This window comes from Pleurodeles waltl, chromosome 5, assembly GCF_031143425.1.
Source record: "Pleurodeles waltl isolate 20211129_DDA chromosome 5, aPleWal1.hap1.20221129, whole genome shotgun sequence".
Lineage (NCBI taxonomy): Eukaryota > Metazoa > Chordata > Amphibia > Caudata > Salamandridae > Pleurodeles > Pleurodeles waltl.
The window spans coordinates 700,942,139-700,960,362 of NC_090444.1; the positions used below are offsets into that span (position 1 = coordinate 700,942,139).

At 41.1% G+C, this 18,224-nt stretch overlaps 1 protein-coding gene across 6 annotated transcripts in view; it reads left to right on the forward strand.

The window, feature by feature from the left end:
• The window catches only part of TIAM2 (TIAM Rac1 associated GEF 2), a 315,407-nt gene that overhangs the window by 286,120 nt on the left and 11,063 nt on the right, over window positions 1–18,224 (forward strand). For all 6 annotated transcript variants that reach the window (XM_069234637.1, XM_069234638.1, XM_069234639.1 and 3 more), the window contains 6 exons: window positions 178–286; window positions 791–970; window positions 3,662–3,780; window positions 13,131–13,239; window positions 14,049–14,107; window positions 17,342–17,447. In XM_069234637.1, the coding sequence (XP_069090738.1) occupies window positions 178–286; window positions 791–970; window positions 3,662–3,780; window positions 13,131–13,239; window positions 14,049–14,107; window positions 17,342–17,447 (682 nt within the window). The remainder of the gene's footprint in view (window positions 1–177; window positions 287–790; window positions 971–3,661; window positions 3,781–13,130; window positions 13,240–14,048; window positions 14,108–17,341; window positions 17,448–18,224) is intronic.

Consider the following 18,224-nt stretch of genomic DNA (forward strand, 5'->3'; position numbering starts at 1 on the left):
GCACAAACACTGCTGACTTATGGGACCCACTTTCCCAAACTCGAAATCACCCCGTTGTTTATTTGTCTTCCTGGTATTAGGCTGTCATTGCTTGGCTAGTGCTGTGACGTTAATATTTTCAGATCTGGTTTAGAAGGTGCATCTGTTGCTTGATACTTTACTATATTTTTTTTTTAGAAACTGCTGTTTTCCCTTGGTGGATCCTTCTTGTACTATGCTGACCACTTCAAACTTTACAGCGGCTTCTGCTCAAACCATATTAAAGTGCAAAAAGTTCTGGAAAGAGGTAACATTTTCATAGGTTCATCGAGGGCTTTAACGTTTTCTTTATGTTTTATGTCAGTGTGGCAGAGAAGAAGGGAAGCAGACAGATGTGTCACATATGTTGATTCGTTATGGGTTATGGGTACACGCTGATGTACTAGATCTTCATTCAAAGAAAGCAGAGCCTTGTAGATTACATTTTTTCAAAATATTGTACTTGTAAGAATTCTGATGTTTTCTGGTTAGCGTGCCAGTTCATGGCCTCAATAACAACCATATGAAGTGTTTCAAAGGGATAAACCAACCGTTAAGAATCTTTGAGGACATTATCATAGTTCTTGTATGCTTTTGCATGTCCCATCACCTTAGTATTCTTAAAAGCACTGCAAATTGGTAGCCTCCTGGTCTCCTTTTTCCACTCTTATGCAACCTAAAGGTTCTCCCACACTTTGTGCACAGATATTTTCAATCCAATGAGTATGGAACAGAAATTGTGATTCTGAATCCTGTTCCTTTTTATCCTCAGCCAAAACAGACAGTGCTTTCAAGGCATTTTTGGATGCACGAAATCCAACAAAGCAGCATTCATCCACGCTAGAGTCATACCTGATCAAGCCAGTCCAGCGAGTGCTGAAGTATCCCTTACTCTTGAAGGAACTGGTGTCCCTGACAGATAGTGAGAGTGTGGAACACTATCACCTGACAGGTATGGATTCCTCTTCTGAATGAGGATTGAAATGTCCATTGATATGCAATGCACATCTGGGAGCATTTTACATGATACCTTGTATTTGTTATTAATGTTTTTCTCCTTGCTATAATCTCCCATTGAGCTAGGATTTTGTTTCTATAGCATTTACAGCCTGATTACAAGTCAGACGGAAGAAAATGAATGCATGCTTGCATGTGTTAGTTTTGCTCTGCCTGATTATTAGTGGTTAGGGTTTTCTGTGTCCGGATTTAACAGGTGTGGAACAACCTGACCTGAAAAATTGAATGACTATTTGGCTGCAGCAACGCCTAATGCTGCGTTTTTTTATAACATGGGTAGCGCATGCAGGGGCATATTTATACTCTGTTTGCGCCGAATGTGCATCAAACATTTTGACGCACATCCGGCACAAACCTTGCCCCATATTTCAACTATGACGCCCGACCCCGCGGACGTCAAAAAACCTCAGTGTGCATCATTTTTTGGATGCGGGAAACCGCCTTGCGTTAATGACAGGCAAGGTAGGCGTTCCCGTCCAAAAAATGACTTTAAGGCCTGTGCGCCTTATTTATACTCCTGTGTCATTTTGATGCACAGGAGGGGACGGGCCTTAAAAAACAGCGCACAGCCTGATGTGCGCCGTTTTTTAACGCCTGGGTGAGGGCAGGCGTTAAGGTACCTGTGGGCTCACTTCCATGGCCTCAGACTAAGGAAGCAGTCCAGAGATACCCTTCCCTGCCCCCAGGGACACCCCCTGCCACCCTCGCCCACCCCAGGAGGACACCCATGGATGGGAGGACCCATCCCAGGTAAGTACAGGTAAGTTGAGGTAAGTATTATTGTAAAAAAAAATAAAGTGGCATGGGGGCCTAATTTGGGCCCCCCTACATGCCACTGTGCCCAATGACAGAAATCCCCTGGGCATGGCCATTGGGCAAGGGGGCATGACTCCTGTCTTTGCTAAGACAGGAGTCATTTCAGTGGGGGATGTGCGTCAAAAAATAGCCCAAGTCTGATTTGAGCCATGATTTTGACCATTTTTTGATGCACAACCCCCATTTTCCCCTATGCCGGCGCTGCCTGGTTTGAGTCTTTTTTTATTTACTCTGACCAGCCCGCAACGCCGGCTAAGGTCAATCCTTAAATACAGCGCCCGCATGGCGTGTAGGAATGGCGTTAGCGGTAGATCTTTTGACGCAAACCAGCGCTGGCGCTGGTTTGTGTCAAAAAGTATAAATATGGGCCCCAGTGCTTCTCTCTGCAAAAAAAAGGTCTGTACCCTACTCCCTCTTCCACGAATAGGTCCCTAATATATTTACCACTACTTAGGGCAGGTGAAAAATAAAAGCAATCAAATCACGTGAAATAGGGGACTACGCTATGTGGTTTTACGACTGGAAAACTCACCCCCGTAGTAATTACCCATTCTGTGTGGTTCTACTCAGAATTGCTTGTTATTTTGCTGATTTTGCTGAACGTAAACAGTAAAATCACCCCAATACCTGGCCTACTGCCATAATTACAAGCCAGAAAAATAATGTCAGGTTCTTTTACACCTTGTAAATCCGGATACGCAAAACCCTACCCACTAACAAGTCAGGCAGGTCGAAAATGATGTATGAAATCATGCATACATTTTTTCTGTCTGACTTGTAATCAGGCTGGTAAAGTTACTAAACTCTGTTAGTTCCATCTAGAAGAATTTCCATGAGTTATAACAGTTGCAATGTTGCCTGGTGTTTTGGTATTCAGTGTTTCACATTGATGTTAAACATTGTTGCTTTGTTTTCTTTTAATAAAAAATATTAATTTATCTTGAAGAACCTTAATTATTACAAACAGCATTTATAGCAGATTGTACTTCTGAGATTTTTTTTTAAATTGGGAGCAGTGATATATCTCGGCATTGTTTTAAAAATGCAATAAGAAGGGAATGTTTGCTTCTCCATCCTTAACCAAACAGATACATAACTTGAATTTAATAATTTTGCAAACGTTTTCAATTCAATTACATTGTTATGGCATAATAGTAATAAACTCTAAATAAATAAGTCAGTTACCTAACTTTTAAAAGGGACTGGGGAGTCAGACAGTACAGTACTAAAGCAATGTCATTAAAATAAACATTTACTTTTAAATTAATTTAAATTAATGTTAGCAATTTTAATTATTTTACTTGAATTATTAGAAAAAATAATTAGGGAAACAGTAGAGGCTACCAAAAAGGAGGGCGTAAGGCTATGGCATTTAATTTCATTTAATTGAAAAAACAAAATAATGGTTGAGAAAGTCAATTCAGGTCAACACTTAGCATGCAGAGGAAATGGTTGAGAAGCAAAAAACATGCAGAGGATGTGACAGGAGAGGAAATGGTAAGCAAGCACATAATTTGTTTACAACAAATGCAACCTTTGCAAGTAGGAGACCGTCAAGTGAATTGGGCACATCCTACCTTTATTATCTAATGACTGCCCACACCAGTATGCATGGTAGTGGCAAAGAATTAATATTTGTTGGTACTTCAGTCTTCCAAGTCAGTTGTCACCATTTCGATAGAAACTCATTGTTCACCTCTGTAAACGCTTTATGAATACACACAAACTAGTATAGTTTATTTGAATCAAACAATAGTACTGTCTAGTTATCTATAACTTTCAAATGATTGATGTGCTTACAAACTTTCAGAAGCACAAAAGGCGATGGAGAAGGTTGCCAGCCACATCAATGAGATGCAGAAGATATACGAAGACTATGGAACAGTGTTTGACCAGCTTGTTGCAGAACAGAGTGGAGCAGAAAAAGAGGTAAAAAGTTTGATTTGTTGTGAAAAGTCCAGTATTTCTATTTGTTATTCTCTTATTTTTATGGGACTAGTATTGGTGTTTCTCCAGTATTGGATCGTTCATAGGTTCACATGCTTGAATCATCCCCGTTCTCGAGGTGGGAGTCTCACGGTAACCTAAATATGCCTGGCAGTAAGTGTATCACACTAGGCCTCAATAACCTAAACAGGCATTGTTATAGCCTATCCGTGTTCTTTTATAAAAAAAAAAAGAACCAAATCAGAACTACAACCAATCAGGCAACAGCACCCTCTAGTACACTCCCAACAGAGGCTGTTTCCCTCAGATTTTCTACTGCGCGTCATGTAAGGGGAGTCTCCCTGAGCTCTGCTCAGTTTCTTTCTCAGCAGCTATTCTGACAGAAAAATTTCTTTCAGCTATCTTGGGTTTCCAGTGGACAGGATGCCCCAACAAACTAAAAAAAGACTTTTCAGAAATTGTGACAGCTGTGGGAGAAAAAGACTTCATATTGATGACCCCCCACAAGGAGTGCATATACTGCCTACATCCAGACCATAAGGTGAGAGATTGCAAAATTTGTCACACCTTCAGTCATAAAGCCCTGAAAGACAAGCAGAAAACTATGGAATACGCTTCTTCTGAGGAGAGTGAGGCCTCCTCACAGGCTTCTCAATCCATAAAAAGGCCTAGAAGTAAAGAAAGACTTTCTACAGAACCTCCAAAGAACGTTGTTAAGAAATCTAAACACCTTTCTTTGGAGCAACTAAAAAGCCAAGAAAGCTATGCCTTATCATCTTCAGAAACCCAGTCAAAAGCCTTAAAAAAGGTTCACTCAGAACCTACAACACCTTTGGGCAAAAAAGCACCTCCAAAAAGTGCTTCTCTAACTTTGTCACAGATGAAGAAACCAAAAAAAAGAGGCTTGTCGACGACAAAACTGTCGACGACCACATCTGCAGTAACGATGACGAAGATCACATCGGCGTTCACCACAGCAGTGTCCCCTATGATAGTCAAGTTGTCACCACTATCTTCGACGACGATAATAACAGCTAAAATCTACAAGAGACCATTGATGACAATCCAACCATCAACTACGCACGTGTCAATGAGAAAATCGTAGACAAGAGACAAACCAGCTAAGAGTGCGTCGACATCAGATCCATCGACAGGACACAAAGTGAAGGTAATCTAGAGGGACACGTCGGTGACGGAGCTGTCAACGAGAGACCAGTTGACAAGAGACCAGTTGACAAGGGATCCGTCGACAAGGGACCAGTTGATGACGCAGCCATCACTGTCAATGACATGTCCAACGACTACAGACTCGTCAACGACAAAACCGTCAACGACGGACACAACGACAAGAGAAGCGTTGACGAGCGATACGACAACTACGGAAACATCAAAATTTCTCCCTCTATCATTGATAACTGTCGGAAAGAAAACATCTATATTCTTACCAATGCATACCTCCCCAAGTAAAGTATTGCCCTATCCTACTCAGTACCTATTAGATAACGAGGAGGATGGATATTCTCAAGATGAAGGAATGTTTGGAGTGGCCAACAGTCCATCACAACTCAGCGTTAAATGTCAGGACCTGGATGACGATGAGGGTGACCAACATCAGGGAAATTATTCTTCAGTACAAATCCAACCAGATCTGTCGTATTCTGCATATGGTAACAGAGGTATCTCTGTCCCTATGCCAAGTTCTTGGGAGTCAGATCTCCAAAACATGTTGCATGACTACTACAGAAGATTTCCACTCTCAGTACCAGTAACTCCGATCACACAGCAGTATGACCTACAAGCAGGACTGCAAACCCCTATCCCCAGCCATCCAGGGACACTGCTCAGACTGGATACGAACATCCCTTTCATACAACCACCTCAGGATGACCCTCAGTCCACAGATCAAGATAGGGAAGAGGAAGAAATACCTGAAACCACTTCTACTGAGTGGGAGTTCTATAATTTAATGGAAAGAGTGGCTAAACGTTTCGAACTGCCCATTCTCTCAAGAAACAGATTGTTTCCTATATGATTTTAAGGAACCATCAAAAAAGTCAGTTAGAGCCATACCAATAGTTGACATTATATGGCAAGAAGGATTGAAAGCAATGAAAAACCCAGCTACAACTCCTTCCCAAATCCCACGTTTGGAGAAAAAAACATAAAGCCCCAGAAGATTCCCCAGCTTGTTTAATTTGGCAACAGAAGCCGGATTCCGTGATATCTCAAGTGGCGCAATGCCGCTGAAAGAACCCTCCAATACCAATATCATCCCCGCAAGATAGAGAAGGACGCCGTCTAGACAACATAGGAAAAACGTTCTCCTCAGAGGCAGCATTAACTGTCAAAGCTGCCAACTTGTTAGCCATTTTGAGCAGATTTGATTGACAAATGTGGCCAAACGTCCTGATACATTTACCTCTTGCCTGAAGACACTAAACTTGAGGCAAAGAAAGTATTGCAGGAGGGAGAATGGATCACAGCCGAAGTGATTGATTGTGCGATTGATATGTCACGCAGAGGTTTTAGACAACTGGCGGGGGTAGCAGTATTGCGCAGACAGGGTTGGCTGAAATCTACCTCTTTTAGACCAGAGGTACAAAGCAAAATACTTGACATGGCATATGATGGGGAATGCCTCACTGGCAAGCCTGTGGATGAGATGTTACAATCCATCAAGGCGGATACAGACCCGGCCAGATCCCTAGGTACACAGCAATACTGAAGTCAGCCATTTAGAGGGGCTAGGAGCAGGAGACGTTACTCCTTTCGTTGTGGTTTCCAATCATATAGACAACAACACCAAACTGCTCAAACAGGTTTTTGACAGCAGTACTGAAAACAGCAACAGCAATATGTATGTATACCACCTACAGCTGCCTACAGGCACCCCACGAGGGGAAGAACCGCAGCCTGTGGCAGATACACAGGCAGAAAACAATGACCATGCGTTCATACCAGCTACCAGCCCCACTTGTGTTTCAAAGACTGGAGCCCGCATCACTTACCACATCCTTCAGTGGTCAAGGATAACATCAGATAAGTGGGTACTGGATATGGTATCCAGTGGACATACGTTAGAATTCATCCAGAAGCCTCCAAATACCCCTCCATCAGGACCACCGCCTCCACGGTAAAAACAGCTCCTCAAAGAAGTGTATTCAATGATACGCAAAGGGTCAATAGAAGTTGTTCCAGTTCCGCAGAGAGACTGGGGGTTCTATTCCCGCTTGTTTTCTAGTGAAAAAGCCTTCGGGGGATTGACGTCCCATACTGGAGTTGAGGGCCTTAAACAAGTACCTGAAAAAACAAACGTTTCGTATGGTGACGCTTCAGGATATTCCATGCCTTTTAAACACATGAGATCACATGACATCTCTAGACCTCCAAGATGTGTATTTCCATATACCAATACACTGAAACCTTCAGAAGTTTCTCAGGTCAAGATATGTATCTACAGTTTTGAGTCCTCCCATTTGGATTAAAATCGGCCACCAGAATTTTTACCAAAGTGCTGGCCCCAGAAGTGGCTCACCTACGTCAACTGGGATACAAATATTTCCATATTTGGACCTCTGGCTCATAATGGCATCCACAAGAAATTAAGTGATAAAGCACACTTCCACTTGCCTCCAGTTTTTCAGGACTCTAGGCCTTACCATCAACTATCGCAAATCACACTTCCATCCCTCAAAGCAGCTGAATTTCCTAGGAGCGATACTGGATACTATCCAAACCTAAGCATTTCCTTCTCAAGAGAGACAGCGAAAGATTTCCAAAATGGCTCAAAAGCCATCAACAAAAAAGTTTGTTTCAATTTGGAATTAGAAATCATTCATGGGAATGATTTTCTCTTCTATTCCATTGATCCCAAATAACCAGCTGCACATGCAACCTCTACAGGAACAACTTGACACTCAGGGCCTGATTTATACTTTTTTAGCACTGAATTTGCATCAAAAAATGATGCAAATGCGTCACTAACAAAGTATAAATCAGACCCTCAGTGGTTCCAAGTGAATAGCTCCTTCGACAGTCGAATTCAGATCACATCGGAAATGAAAGCTGCCATGTCATGGTGGAAAAAGCAGGCAAACATATCCAGGGGCCTTTCATTTCTACAACAAGTGCCAAAATATATCATGACAGATGCGTTGCTCAAAGGTTTGGGTGCCCACCTTCAAGATCTACGGATAAGTGACTACTGGACACAGAAAGACAAACAACTTCACATAGACCAACTGGAGTTGAAAGCAATAGATCTGGCATTGAAGGCTTTCTTTCCAAAAATACAAAACTCAAAAATTCTCATCAGAACGGACAATACCTCAACTATGTTTAACCTGAACAAACAGGGCAGCACAAAGTCCTTGGAGCTTTCAAGTCAAGCTCAGAGTATATGGGAATGGGCCATAGAAAATCTAATTCCTCTGAAAGCAGAACACCTGCCAGGACAAGCCAACCTCCTAGTGGACTGTTTGAGCAGGACAATCATCCCGTATCCCGAGTGGGAACTCAACCAACAGGTTCTCAACCAACTTTTCCAGAAGTGGGGCAGGCCCATTTTGGATCTTTTTGCCACATTCGAGAACAAGAAATGCCCATATTACGCAAGCTAGCATCCCCAAAAAGGGTCATGGGGAAATGCTTTTTGGATTAGGTGATCAGCAATCTATGCCTACCCTTTTCCCCCGATTCCGCTCATCCCCAGAGTGATCAGCAAAATAAAAGCAGAGGGATACCATCTCCTCCTAGTGGCACCCAGGTGGCCCAGACAGATATGGTTCACAGAACTACTTCTATATTCGGAGCAACCACATGTTCTACTCAGACAGACACCAGCCCTACTGACCAAGCACCAGGGCCAAGTCAGGCATCTGAATACTTCATCTCTACACTTAACGGCCTGGCTCCTGAATTCAATGAATACTCCACCTTGAACATTTCATCGAAATGTAGAAAAATATTAGGCAAAGCCAGAGCGGACACCACCAATAGGACCTATAAACTTAAATGGAATCATTTCTGTTTGTGGTGTGTTATGGAAGGAGTCCATCCTATGACGTCACCTCCGGAACAAATACTTCCTTATTTATTACATTTAGCAACATCTGGACTTTCTTATTCCTCAATAAGGGTACATGTGGTGGTAATTTCAAGATTCCCCCGCTCTCAGCAGACCTCCTCGCTATATTCTGCAAGGATTGTAAAGCAATTCCTTAAGGGCCTTTTTAATGTATTTCCACAGGTGAGTAAGCCTCAACCGTTGTGGTTATTAAATGTAGTACTAGGACAACTCATGAAGCCTCCTTTTGAGCCAATCCATAGATCAGACTTAAACTTTATCTCTTGGAAGACATCACTTTTACTAGCTCTCACATCAGCAAAAAGAGTGAGTGACATACAAGCTTTCACCGTCAAGGAGCCTTTCCTTCAGTTCACTCCAAATGGTGTTATACTTTGAACAAACCCTAAGTATATACCAAAGGTACCATCAAACTTCCATCTAAATGAGCCGGTACTTTTGAGAACTTTTTTCCTAACCCACAAACGGTTGCGAAGAAAGCGCTGCATTCGCTAGATGTAAGGAGATGTTTAAAGTTTTATCTTAAAAAAACACACAGCATTCGCAAATCAGGCCAGCTATTCGGAGCATATGGTGAGGCTAGAAAAGGCTCTGCGATATTTAAGCAGACCATTGCTAGGAGGATCGGATTAACTATACAGTTTTGTCATAGCCATGCAGGGAATCCGCTGCACAGTAAGGTTAAAGCCCACTCTGCCAGAGCGGTAGCTACATCAGCAGCTTTCTTCACAGGAGTACTCTTGCAACACATTTGCAGGGAAGCAACTTGGTCCAGCCAGCATACATTTACAAAGCACTACTGCTTGGATGAAACAAACAAAACGGATACAGCCGTTGGCCAAGCAGTGCTGAGACATCTATTCCATGAAGGTGAGCCTCTGTGGTTATCCCACCTTCCACTTGAAAGGTTTGTGATCAATACTTCCCTAAGGTTATTGTTGTTATTTTAATATCATTATTATTATTCGTTTATTATCATTATTATTATCATTTTCAAGACATATGTATATTGCTTTCTAATATTAGCTGTCGTTAGCATCATTCCTATTATTATGGATGTTATGACTATTATGAACAGTATTACTGCTCGCTACTCTAATTCAAGCATGTGAATCTATGAAAGGTCCAATACCGGAGAAGAAAATTGGTTGCTTACCTTTAACTATAGTTTTCCAGTATTGGTAGCTTTCATAGATTCACTTGCGACCCACCCACATCCCCTCAGAGGCTCCCTCAAATATGAAACTAAATACTTCACACTCGTACTAGAAAATCTGAGGAAAATAGCCTCTGTGGGGAGTGTTCTGGAGGGTGTGGTGATCTGATTGGTTGTAGTTCAGATTTGTTTTTTTTTATATATAAAAGAACATGGATAGGCTATACCAATGCCTGTTTAGGCCATTGAGGCCTAGTGTGATACACTTACTGCTAGGTATATTTAAGATTACAGTCGGACTCTCACCTCGACAACGGGGATGATTCAAACATGTGAATCTATGAAACATACCAATACTGGAGAACTATATTTAGAGGTAAGTAACCAATGTTCCTATGTGGTAACATGTCACTTGTTGTGTTTTTCCTGTTTTTAAAAAGCCAGGTTAATGATGTGGAAGGAGGTTGCCAGGGACAGGACAAACTTGTTCTTTCCTACCTGTGCTCTGTCATTGTTTCCATTCATTTGATCATATTTTAAATACACCTTACAGAAACATGTTTTGCTGTCTGTGGTTATGTGAGCTGAGTCTGCAGCAGGGGGTAGGGCGAGCTTATTTCTGGATTAAAATGTCTGCTTGGGCATCATCACAGCCACAGTGTTTGTCAGGTGGACTCTTCCAGAAAAGTGGTATGTTAACGTAAAACCTCTTTACCAAGTGACATTTCTTATTGATAAGTCAAGTACTAGTTTATAAATTTGTTTTTAATTTTTTCTGAAAGTAAAAAGCATTAGGTTTACAGTTAATATTAAAATATATAATAAAAAATGATCAATCTAATTTCAGTTCATCAAAATCTTAATAAAATAATCTAATATTTTGAAAAATCTGTCTCACCAGTTGTATTATAAATGGATTCCTCAGACTGCATAGTGATCTTCTTTTTAATACATCATACGCTCTATGCCAGGAGCCTCTTTGATAAGTAGCTGACTGCAATATGGTCTGGATTATCTGTTCACTATTGCAGTAATATTTACAGATCTAAAAAATGTACATATATATGCTCTATGGCAGTTAAAATAACCGAAGCCCAATAACATGTTATTTAGCACAATAATACTAATAAATGCACATTCCCTTGCTTATTATTACACTGCAAATGATAATAAACTATGAATAAATAAGTCAGTTCCATAGAAAGAGCATTTTTTGTTTCCGTATAACTTTGGCATTATTTGACGAATCTTCACAATACATTACAAAAAAAAGTCTCATCTGCCTCAGCTCCTTCCTGGAAAGTTTTGGGGTAATCAGTCTAGAGGGTGCCAAGAAAAAGGCAGACACGCTTTCCTCATTCACTTTTACATTTTAAATTTGAAGCATGGTGCCACAAAAACTGATGAACAGATTCACTTCAAATTTGCCAGAAAGCTTGTTTGTGGCTCAAAATATTTGTATATTTCATGCCTCAGAGGGTCTGTGCAGGTGACATATCTTCAGAGGAGATCTGATTGGCTGCTACCACATCAACAACAATGTGGTGGCAGCCATCTTAGGACTCAGTACTTAGGCCCTTATTTATACTTTTTGGTGCAAAATTGCACTAACTCAGTTTTGCACCAAAAAGCTTAGCACCGGCTTGCACCATTTTTTGTGCACCAGCCGTGCACCATATTTATGGAATGGTGCAAGACGGTGCAAAAGGTAGGCTAGACAAAAAAAAATGACTTTAGTCGGGTGGGGCTGGCGGTATAGAAGAAGGGGGTTTAGCACCAAAAAATGACTTTAGGCAGGTTAGAGTTAAAAAAATGACTCTAACCAGATTAGCGTCATTTTATGGTGCTAAACCTACCATGCCACATGACTCCTGCCTTAGAAAAGGCAGGAGTCATGCCCACCACCCCAAAGGGTCCACCATGGAAATAGGCCCACAGGTCCCCTAACGCTTGCCATGACCCAGGAGTTAAATAATGGGGCAATGCAAGCTTTGCACCATTATTTGACCCCTCTTCCCCCCGTGCCTGATTTTAGCACGGGGGATAAATATGGCACTAAGGCCATAGAGTCATTTTTTGCACTGGAATGCCTACCTTGCATCTCATTAATGCAAGGTAGGTTTCCAAGTCCAAAAAATGGCTTTAACTCCATAAATTAGGTGCTAGATGGGTCTAGCGCCAAAGTATAAATATGAAGTTAGTTTTGCACCGCATTTGCATCAAAAAAATGATGCAAACTCGGAGCGGAACAAGTATAAATATGCCCCTAGTTTTGTGTTTTCTTTGACAAAAGTGGGTGAGCGAGTAGAAAGCTCACCATATGAGACAAACGTATAGGCATTTTTTCGTACAATTTTCAATAAGCAATATATTCAGCAGTGAAATTAAAATCTTTTTTCATGCAATCTTCTATTTTAGTATATAGAAATCACGTATTTCTTTGCCAATCTCCATTTCCTTTGTTACTTGTAATCTATTTGTAGCTTCAGTTGTGTCATTTTAGTGGGACATACACTTAGCGGGGCTGCCCTTCCAATTTATTGGGGACACTTATGTCCACGTTTTAAGCAATGAGATAGTGGCATTGACACAGTCCAGAGTTGTGCTCACTGTGACTCATAGCGTAACAAGACGTTTAGGCCGCAAACATATCCCAAAGCTTCAATGTACATGCATACACTCTAGTAGATGCATAAACGCCACTGTTACAACAGTGGCTATGAAGAAAGTTGCTGGGAGACAATTATAGTAGCAGAGGTGCAGCCTTCTGGGAAAGTGTCCCAACTCTTTAAAATCAGTGGAAGTCATTCTTTGAATGAATGTGAAGATCATATTTTCAACAAACAGTGTTAAATTAGCACCTATTTTGTGATGACGTTAAGAAGTAGCACTAACATACCTGCATGCCTTTTTCCCACATATATGAAACGAATTGCTGTGTACTGGTACTCGACCTGCGGTATTATTTCAAAATGTTAATCTCAAAAAATTGTCTGTAATTATATCATGAGCTGCAACTATACTGTAAGACAAATGTCTAAAACAAGTCATTTTAGTATTGTTTGTGTACTTCCATTTCATGCACTTTAGGTGACAGAACTTTCAATGGGAGAACTTTTGATGTATGCAACAGTTTCCTGGTTGAACTCCTTCCCGTCGCTAGGCAAAGCAAGAAAAGACCTTGATCTAACAGTGTTTGGTAAGTTTAGATAGTGGTAATACCGCCACGAAATATAGGACCTTTTAACAAAGACTTTCAGGCAGAATGCTTACTGAACACTAGTGCAAGCATAATACATTAACTAAACCATGTAAAAAAGTTGTTTTGGTAAGATTGGGGTCCCTTGTGCTTGAGCGGTAAACCTTGGTAGCATGGACATGTCAACCGAGCCTTTTGCACTTACGAAGAGGGCCCCTTTGATTTGAATGCATACATCCAAGGCGCACTGTGTACGCAGCACATATATCACAGCAAGGCATCTCTGTTTGGACCAACTCTCCTGTGAGAAAAGGTTATGCGGTTGTTTAGGCAGAAGGAAACAGGTATGTAGGCTGCGGGTCTTCCAGTGTATTAAAAATTACTTACATACTTACTACTGCCCTACGTGTGGTGCTTTATATGTTGGAGGAATGTGGAACTGGACCAGCCTGGGTACTTTAGATAGTATGATATTGGAATACATCATTGGTGTGCCTTCAGAACAGGCTTCCAAATCATCTACCTCGACCACCTTTTAGTTAGCCTGTTTGGAAATGCTTTTGGTAAAATGTGTGGTTTGGAGCATTTTTCCACAGTTTTCTTGGCAGCAGGAACCAGTCCTTCACAGAAAGCCTCTTGTTGGTACACCTGGGTGAAAGACTGTTTTGGTTTCTAAGTTCTTGCAGAAATTAAAGGCATTTCCACTCAATTTAGATGCACTTCCCGTTATAATTTTATGAATAATGTGTGTATTCTAAATCAACAATATATAAAGTCATTAATGAACATATGTATACATATTTTTACAGTTTTTAAGAGAGCAGTCATTCTGGTATACAAGGAAAGCTGCAAGATGAAGAAAAAATCGGTAAGATGAGGTTCACTTCGTATTATAGCTGTTTTTGTAAATATAATACAGAAATGTACAGCAATTCTGTGGCTTCATTTTTTGTAATAATCCCGCTGTACTATCACCGTTTCAATATATCCTAAAAATAAAGGTTTAAATCTGTAATTTCCTTCTTTTAACTTATTTGGAAACCAACATTTTTATTTCCTCCCACACCGTGTAGGAAAGAGGTACCTCAATTTACGAAAGGTCAAACACCTAACACATACATAATCAAGAGCTTATTTCAATTGGGAGAATATTCAGGGGTGTGGCGGTCATTTGTGGACCAGGTATAGTGGCAGTGGGGTCTAGGGATGTGAGAAGCCCTTTGCACTGCTGTCCATATGTTAGACAGGGCAAGGGGGGCCATTATCTTGACCTGCTTTACGTCCAGTGGTACCTTTGTTATGCCACTGAGAATTTATCTGGTAAAGTTTCCCTAAACACTACGCAACTGAGAGCCTGATTTATACTTTTTGGTGCAAAACTGCACCAACACAGTTTTGTACCAAGAAGTTTAGCACCGGCTTGCACCATTTCTGTGCTCCAGCCGGGCACCATATTTATGGAATGGTTCAAGCCGGTGCAAAGGGTAGGCTAGCGTAAAAAAAAAAAAATATGTTAGCCAGTTGGGGCTGGCCGTATGGAAGAAGTGGGGGCTTGCACCATTCCTGCCCTCTCCCTTTGATGAATATGCCCCATTGTTCCTAAAAAAGAAAATGTTTAAATACCTATATTTCTAAATAACTTTTAGTAGTTGTCCTATGCTATACGTAGTCCCACTCAGTGTGAAGATAGATCGGTTTATTAGCGAAATTAAAATTTTACCTAGTGCAACATCAAGTATTGGCATGGTTCATGCTTTCACAAGGATTTCATGCAGCTTATGCTTATCAAAGTAAAGCCGGGATCTCTGATAAACTTCTGCTCCAACTTGCCAAAATTAAAATATAGTTTTGTTAAAAGCAGGGCAGGCACAGCACATCTTTTAATTATGGTAGTGAGAGTGCTTTGAAATGCAATTCTGAATTCAGAAATGTAATTCTGTGTGCTCAGCAGGGAGTAGAACCAGAAGGGTTGTGCTGCATTTCTGAAGTGAGGTCTGTTGTCTGAAATGTTTTGGCAGAGCTAAGATGGAAACGTGGCAATAGTATTCCCAGGTACCTGAACGCTTTACATGGCAGTAGTATTCTCAGATACCTGTATGCTTTCTGTTTGCCTCTTCTCAGAAAATCATGGGAACATCCAGATCATTAAAACTTGATAGGCACTTATTTTATAAGACATGTATATCAAGGTATTGAGTGGAAAAATAACTTCAAACAATAATATCTTATCTAGAATATCAACTACCATAGTGTTGCAAAAGTAAGTATATACAGGCAACTGTAGATTTACCTTCTTTTCACTATATAAATACTTAACATTTAGGATAACAAACAAATTTGCTAACCAGAAACTATGCTTATGTGGTTTTGATTTGCATATTGGGTGTTACTCTCCAACACTCCGCCCCTCCTAAATAAATCGTTCTACCTTGTATGGCTCCAGAGTGTGAAGTATACAGTAGTTTAGTATGCAACTGAAAAATGAACTCAGTAAGCTCATTCACTAAGTAGTCAGGGGCTACCTTCAAATTGTTCTGCTGTCTAAGAGCCTGATATAGATCTTGGCAGAGGGGAATACTCAGGGGCATATTTATACTCTGTTTGCGCCTGATTTGCGTCATTTCTTTACGCAAATCCGGTGCAAACTTAACTCCATATTTTAAATTTTGACGATAGACCCGTCTAGCGTCAAAATATTGGAGTTAACGTCATTTTTTTACAGTGAAAACCTACCCTGCATCAGTGAGATGCATGGTAGGCGTTCCCGGGCAAATAATTACTATATGGCCTCAGCGCCTTATTTATCCTCCTGTGCAAAAATGATGCACAGGTGGAGGAGGGCCTTAAATAATGGCGCTAAGCTTGCTTAGCACCATTATTTAACGCCTGGGTCTGGACAGGCGTTAGGGGAACTGTGGGCTCCTTTCCATGGTCGGTGACCATGGAAGCAGCCAACAGGTGCCCTTCTCTGCCCCCAGGAACACCCCCACCCACCCCTACCCACACCTGGAGGACACCTAAGGATGGGGGACCCATCCCAGGTAAGTCCAGGTTTTTGTTTTGTTTAAAGTGGCATTGGGGGGCCTAACTTGAGCCCCCCTACATGGCACTGTGCCCAGTGGTCATGCCCAGGGGACTTGAGTCCCCTGGGCAGGGGGGCATGAGTCCTGTCTTTACTAAGATAGGAGTCATGTCCATGGGGGTTGTGCGTCAAACAATTATGCTAGTCAGGTTAGCGTCATTTTTCTGACTCTAACCTGACTATCGCCATTCTTCGATGCACAACCTCCTGTTTTCCCTATGCCTCCTCCACTCAGTTAGCTTAATTTATTTTGACACTAACCGGGCCTTACCGCCGGCTAGCGTCATTCCTTAAATATGTCTCCCGGCTGACGTCCAGAAATTGTGCTAGCCGGCTGTAAACTTTTTGACGCAAACTTGCAATAACGCAGGTTTGCGTCAAAAAGTATAAATCAGGGCCTCAGTCCCAAATGTGACGGATATCCAGTCTGCTGTATTGCGATCCCATTATATCCTATGGAGATCGTAATACAGTAGATGGGATATCCTTCACATTTGTGACTGAGTATTCCTCTCTGCCGAGATCTAAACCAGGCCCTAAATTCTTTCAGTTATCGATCAAAAACTTGTTACAAAGAGGTTGAGAAAACTGCATGTGCCTGAAATCCAAAAGGGCTTTCAGGCACCTCAGTCATTTGTTGCTTAAACTGCAAAACAGCTTCCACCTCATCATTAGAAGATCAATCCATATAATAAAGCCTGAAAGCCAAATGTGTTTTCATTTTTTTCAAATAAAATGTCGATTAAGCAAATATTGAAACTGTATTTCTAAAACGATTCCTAAAGTTATTCCCTGAATATAAAAAGTGTCCACATAGGCATGGCTTTTTTAATACAATGTGCCATCTTTTACCACCTTCTTGTACTGCTAGTAGCAGATCGCTTCTCTTTTTTTCCAAAGCAGCTGCAAATTTGCCTAACCTTGTTATTTCCATAAAAGCACAATGGGATTGTTGGAGGTTATTCCTGAATATTTTGACTTAGAAATATATGAATTGCTTCTTTTTTTTCTACTTTCCAGCACGTGAATCCCCGTGCAGCTCATATCCATGGAGATCTGGATCCGTTCAAGTTTCGATGGCTGATTCCTTTATCTGCGCTTCAAGTCAGACTGGGAAATGCAGCAGGTAATTATGTCTCAATTAATAGGTTCTGCTGAAACAAGTCTGCATATCAGCGACATTTTCTTTGTAGGTTTTACACTGTTCTTTGTGTTCTGAGCATTGGCATTAAAATTCACACCAGGTGCATTGTATCTCCTCGGAGCACTTAAACTTTGGAGCGATTGTGCGCCTTTTAGTACCTTTCCCACCTTGTGTCCTTGAGGTCCCTCTTTCCTTTTGGCATGTTTGTAGTAGAGGCATCTGGCAGAAGACTCTATAAGTTGTGGTATTGTGCCTGAATGGGATGGGTGAAAACAACATGAGGGAAATAAATGTAAGGGAGTGTGAGTAATGCTTCAGGAAGGTAGGTTTTCTCACCCTCTCAAAGCAGCACTTTCAGTATGTAGTTGAAGACTGTAAAATATTTTTCTGTCTAATTTGCAGTACATCCACTTAGAGTAATTAGACACTAGTCTAAAGACACAACCACAGTTGTGCCATGCAGCCCTAAAACAAGGTTGCTTTAATCTCCCTGGCAAACACCATGCTCCTGTTCATGTACCAAAGTATAATTCCCCCAACCTTTGGTTTTGGAGGAACATCTTAGTAAAAGTAATTTACTCACTTGCAACTTCTGTTTTCTTAGTTGAACGTTCTTTAACTTCCAGATGGGCCATCCGTACACACTCTCAGCTCCAGCTTAGTCAATATGGCATTCACTGGGTAGTGGATTTTTAGAAACGGAAGCTCATAAAACGTACATGAATGAAAGTCGACGTGCTCTAAAACTAACACATTGGT